Source organism: Octopus bimaculoides, chromosome 23, assembly GCF_001194135.2.
Source record: "Octopus bimaculoides isolate UCB-OBI-ISO-001 chromosome 23, ASM119413v2, whole genome shotgun sequence".
Lineage (NCBI taxonomy): Eukaryota > Metazoa > Mollusca > Cephalopoda > Octopoda > Octopodidae > Octopus > Octopus bimaculoides.
In genome coordinates, this window is record NC_069003.1 from 16,351,974 (window position 1) to 16,358,553 (window position 6,580).

Sequence of the window (6,580 nt, forward strand, 5' to 3'; positions counted from 1 at the left end):
CTATAGCCAATCCTTAAAATTCACCCTTCGCTCTATCTACCTCGCTTTCTCTTTATTTTCTTTTCTTTCATTTTACTACTTAATAGCCACCTCCTCTACTATTCTGTTTTTGAACGTTGATATGTTCGCGTCTAATATATCAGGATTTTAACTCTCATGGATCTACGCAGGATTGCACCTAAGGACTTACGCTCATACATCTGCGGGGGATTGCACCTAATGACTCATGCTCTTGTTTCTATAACTTCGGAAAGTTGAACTATGAACTTTTATGCTTCATTTTTCTTCTTTCCTTCCAACTCTTTATAGTTTTACTCCCTTCCTCTATGCCGTCATCCCATTAATATACACCATTTTCAGTTTCCCTATTTGTCTCTGATGACGGAATATCCCATACTCTGGGATATCCCAGAAACAGCTGTAAGACTTCGAATTTTCTCCAATAATACTGTATACGACTTGAAATGTTTGCTTTGCCTTAATGTTTGTTTCCTCTTAAACAATTATATATATATACATACATACATACATACATACATACATACATACATACATACATACATACATACATACATACATACATTCATATAATACCAAACTATTGAAGATCTACGTTTCTGACAGTTGTTGACTCCAATGTTTGTGTTGCCTTTTATGTGAGAGTGTGTGGACGTGTATCTTTCTATGTCTGTGTATATATATTTGAATGGATGCGTGCATGTCGTCATCGTTTACATACATACACACACACATACATATACACATACACATGTTTGTGTGAATATTTATGTATGTTTGTATGTATCATTATCTGATAAGCTATGTGATGGCGAAACTTCAAATTTTGGTATAAATGTTTATGCAGTTATTTTTAAAATTAAGGGAAAATCATTAAGTTCTCTTTTGCTTTTTAAATCTGTATTTCTACGTGTGTGTGTGTGTGTGTGTGTGTGTGTGTGTGTGTGTGTGTGTGTGTGTGTGTGTGTGTGTGTGTATGTGTGTCTGTGTGTGCATGTTTATGTGTGTCTGTGTGTGTGCATGTTTATGTGCGTGAGTGAAGGTGTGTACGATAATCTATTCCCTTTGAGACTGGTAGGACCAGTAAACAACGATACAAACTGGTATCGTTCCAGTAGGAATTATGGCATTCCGTCAACCCCAGATCTAATACTTGTTTCCAATGCTCACGATTGAATGAGCTGCACTATTTAGTAAGTTTAATTTTACTACGCACGAAATCGTAATTACATTCCCAAGTGCGTCTTTGAATTGCACTCCCATACCGAGAGTATATCACTGATTACTTTCACACTGTAAGATAGAATAACCCAAATTATATAAATTAAATATTTGTTGCTGGTTCTGTCTTCAGTAGATGGGTTTCCTAATTTCTTGTGATGACGATGCTACTGTATGGTGGATTAAACCAAATTATATTCTTCTTTCTGGTTCTGTTATTCAACATTCGTGTTCCTAAAATACATTTCTGCTCTTGGATGGGTTCACACACGCTGTTCTTAATACATCATTGTCTCACTGAAGTTACTTCTTTATAGATTGTTACAATAACTAGAAGGCGGCACAGTTTAAAATATCGCTAAAGATAAATGTGTGCGCGTGTGAGTTTGTGTGTATATGTGTGTGTCTGGGCGCGCGCGTGTGTGTGTGTGTTAATGAAAATGACAACTATAGACGTAACTTCAATAAATTAGAAATACAGTTTCAATCTTTAACTACTTAGTTTTAATACAGAGTCCTTATATCAAGTTATTACACATCACATAAGGGATATGTGCGCGTATGCGTGTCATATATATATATATATATATATATATATATATATATGTTCTTGTTTCCAATTAATGTTGCAGTTAGAAGCATAGAAGGTCGAAATTTCGAAGTCTCCTTTATCACTATTCTTGAAAATGTACAATAAATGTGCTCTATAAAAAGTATTGAGTACCCCTTCAATTTAATGTAAAATTGCTTTTATTGTAACTCAACTCAAAAACAAGCATTACTGTGTGTGTATGTGTGCATCCATGTGCGTGTGCGTGTACATATAGTGAATGTATGCATACAAGTTCACATATACTTATGCATGTGGACATATATGTAAATATAAATATACATATGCATAAACATAGGCATGTGTGTGAGTGCGTGTGTGTGTTTATGTGTGTGTGTACATCAATGCATAAACAAGCACTTTCAGCACCAATTTCGAGAATGTGCCATAAATTCATACCAATAATTACGAATTGATACATACGTAACATACATACATACATACGTAACATACAACCATACCTTCATGCTTACGTACCTACGTACATACATACATACATACATACATACATACATACATACATACATACATACATACATACATATGTACGTATATATGTACATATATATACATACATACGCATGTACTTACATAGATTCATATTTACTTGTATTTATTTGTATTTGTGAAAATTCGATGGTACACATTTATGTGTGTTAATGTTTATGTACGAGTATGTGTTGTTCTGCATGTGTATGTGGGGTTTTAGCTTATATATCTAAGTGTATATTTATAGTGCTTGCAAGTTCGTGTGTTTGTATGTGATTTTGTATGTACATATATATTCATGTTTGTGTGAGTGCAAATATGCAAATATGTGTTTGTATATATGTATATTTGTGTTTGTGTCCTTTTGTGCATGAATATATATTATACACATGCATACGCTTGTATATATGTGCATCATATATATTCAAGCAAAAAAAGACATACACTTATATGCACATATGTGTATAAATGTATTATACACATGTGTATATATGTATTATTTATGTATATTGTAATTTAAATGTTGGGAAACTGAAGAACGAAACCAGATATGTATTTACACATGTCTATAAATATATATTTGTTTAGCCGGAAGTAGACCTACATTTCTCACCTTATTAATGTTCATCAGCAGAATGAAAGAGAAAAAGCAGTATATAAAATTCTCATTATTGATATATGTTGAACATATTGATATAGGATTTAGTTACCGTAACTTGTGAGAATTACCAAATGGAACCGAATCGAAAATAATAAAAACCAGTCGGAAATCTGTTATTTCCAAAAACACTCCTCTTATATACGTAAAACATCGCACAAGCGTGAATGTATCTGAGTGTATGCACGTATCGATATCGACGCCTGTATTTTTAGTAATGTGTTTATATCTGTGCTTGTATGTATGGATGAGGGCTTGCAATTTTGTTGGTATGTGCACATGCGTGCATGTACGTATGAATATGAGTGCATATATTTCATTTAGCATGTTTATATGTGCGTGCATGAACGTATGATACCTGGGAAATGCATGCATAGGACCACCCTGCCTGACAATGTTGCACCAACAGAGATGTCACCTCCTACGAACAGAACAGAATCGCAGGAGCACAGAGAAACTACTTGCCTTCATTCACAACAGAACACCAGTGTCTAACCTGCGGCAGAACCTTCCAAGCGCGCATTGAACTGATTCGACACCACAAGACACACCATGACCCTTTTCCCATGTGATATCCTTGGTTATCGTCGATACATAAATTTGTATGCTTGTGAGCGCGTGTGCTCTCCTGTTAGCGTACAAATATGTCTGTAGGAATGTGTGTGCATAGTTTTATTAATATGTGCATATGTGAGAATTTGTGCGGGTTTATGTGTATCTATGAAAATGCCTATCTGTATATTTATGTGTGTGTATTTAGGCATGTATATGTATTGTTTTGTATATGTTTGTGTTTGTGTCTTTTTGCTAGTTTTATATGTGTGGTATGATAAGACACATGATTTAACGGTTAGGGTATTCGGCTCACAATCGTAAGGTTGTGAGTTCGATCTCTGCAACTCGTTGTGTCCTTGATCAAGACAATTTACTTCACATTACTGCAGTCCACCCAACTGGTAAAAATGAGTTGTACATGTATTCCAAAAGGTCAACATTGTGCCACTCTGTCACATTGAATCTCCCTGAAAACTATGTTAAGGATACGCGTGTCTGTGGAGTACTCAGCCACTTGCACATTCATTTCACGAACAGTCCATTCCGTTGATCGGATCAACGGGAAATCTCGTCGTCGTAACCGATGGAGTGTCAGTTTATATGTGTGGAAGCGTATTTCGTATGTGTTTGCGTATGTGCGTGCATGTTTTATGTTTGTGTGTGTATGTAAATTTATGTTTATGCGTACGAGCAAATTTTTTGTGTATATCTGTGTATGGTTATGTTAGTGTATGTGTGCGCATATTCGTATATGTTTGTGCGTATATTTATGTGTTTTTATGTGTGTGTATGTTTATACCTGAAGATATTTTTTCAAACTACAATTTTCAATAACAAAATTCTGTTAATATTTTTTCTTTCTTTCTCATATTTTACATTTCAGATGCAATTATTTTCCGGGAAATAGTTCCAAAACATGGCACAGAGGAGTAGAGTCATAGTGCCAACAAAAGTGTGTCAATAACAAAAAACAACAAAAATATTAAAACAGAAAAAACAATAATCTAAAACAGAGAAAAGAAAGAAAATTTCTCTCAATCCAGTTCGATCGCAAACAGTTGGAGTTACCTCCCTTTGTTGTAGCATTCTTCACTCAAAAAAGTACATATGTTGACGTTTATTTCATATTTTTGTTATTCATAATATTTTCCCCCTTTCTTCCTGTCATTTTGTATCTTCTACACTGCACAAAGAAAAACAAAAATATGAATTTAAGAAACACACCAACAACACGGTTCCAACCGATTTTCGTTGTTTTCGTAAAACCCTTTACCTTGAGTCACCCCCCACCCCTCATTACATTAATCACCTATTTTTATGATTTATGAACTTCTTTTTTTCTTCTCCTTGTGTGAAATTGTGATGTAAAAAGAAGTAATAAATGAAAACAAAGCAAACACTTGGTGTATTACTCAAACCATGAGTAACGAATATAATAATATTGGTAATAATAATAATAATAATAATAATAATAATAATAATAATAATAATAATAATAGTGGTATGAAAAAATAACAAAAATTCTATGAAATTAAAAATGAAACCTTTATTTTAAAGAACGAAATATTAGAAACGAAAATTTCGAAAACAAAAAAGGGATTTTGTTGTATTGTGCATTACAAGTATATTTTCTCTTTCTGCTTTCTTTCCCACTTTTCTTCCCCTCTTTCCTTCCTTTTTCTTTCTCTTCTCTTCCTCAATTTTTCTTCCTCTAAGCTTTTTTGTTCTTCTTTGGTCCTTTTGTTTTCATTCTTCTAATGCTTATTATTCGTCTTCATATCATTCGTTTTTATTTCTATATTTCTTTCTTCTACTCATTCGCTTTATTCAAATTATTTTTTGTCATTTTCTTTCTTTCAGTCTTCTACTTCATTATCTTCTACGTCTCTCTTCACTCTTCATCACCTCTTGTTCCCGCGTTTTCGTTCTTTTTTCCATTCTTCTTCTTCTTCTTCTTCTTCTTCTTCTTCTTCTTCTTCTTCTTCTTCTTCTTCTTCTTCTTCTTCTTCTTCTTCTTCCATATATTCTATGCCTTCCTGTTGATCTAGTTATTCAGTCCACCGATTTTTTCAATTTGTTTACATTGTTGGTACTGTTGTTCTTCTTGTTTCTAAATAAGTTATATATATGTCTATGTATGTGGTGTGTGCGTGTGTGTGTGTGTGTGCGCGTGTGTGTCTCTGTGTGTATGTATGCACATGAGTAGATAGATAGATAGATAGATAAATAGATAGATAGATAGATAGATAGATAGATAGATAGATAGATAGATAGATAAATAGATAGATAGATAGATAGATAGATAGATAGATAGATAGATAGATAGATAGATCTACCACTATGAATACAAGTTTTGCAATAAGCAAATGCTATGAAACGAATATAGATGAAAAAGTATGTTAAAATAATTAATTTTTTGCCACTTGAGCGTAATTTCTTCAGGTTGTCTTCCTGGAAAATTATATTTTTTCTTTGTTTTTGTTTGAGTTAGTTGTTTTCAAGGGCTTTTGGGTTGGTTTTTTTTGTTTTGTTTTTCTTGGAATTTTTTTTTGGGGGGGGGAGAGTTGAACACATTTAAAGTTGATAGCTTCCTTCGTCGCACAAAATATCACGACGCTCAGCTACAAAGATATAACGATAACGACCATGATGGTGGTGGTGGTGGTGGTGATGATGGTGATGAAGATGATGATGACGACAACGACGTCGTTGACAGAGACGACGGTAATATGAACGACGCTAATGATAATAATAGAAGAAGAAGAAGAAAAAGAAGAAGAAGAAGAAGAAGAAGAAGAAGAAGAAGAAGAAGAAGAAGAAGAAGAAGAAGAAGAAGAAGAAGAACAACAACAACAACAACAACAACAACAACAACAACAACAATAACAACAGTAACAACAAGAGACCAGGATAAAACAGTTTTTAACGAAAGAAGCGATGTATTGTAATTGACGCTGCATATCCATATGACACCAGACAAAACAAAGAAAAAGTAGAGTAATGTACTAACATATAGCATGAAATCCTAT

General features: G+C 33.6%; 1 protein-coding gene across 1 annotated transcript in view; it reads left to right on the forward strand.

Annotated features, from left to right (window-relative positions):
* LOC106871153 (uncharacterized) overlaps positions 1-4,948 on the forward strand; it is a 61,924-nt gene extending 56,976 nt beyond the window's left edge. The window contains exon 4 of the mRNA XM_014917462.2: positions 4,435-4,948. Within this exon, the coding sequence (XP_014772948.1) occupies positions 4,435-4,458 (24 nt within the window). The 3' untranslated portion in view covers positions 4,459-4,948. The remainder of the gene's footprint in view (positions 1-4,434) is intronic.
* Positions 4,949-6,580: the final 1,632 nt, after the last annotated feature.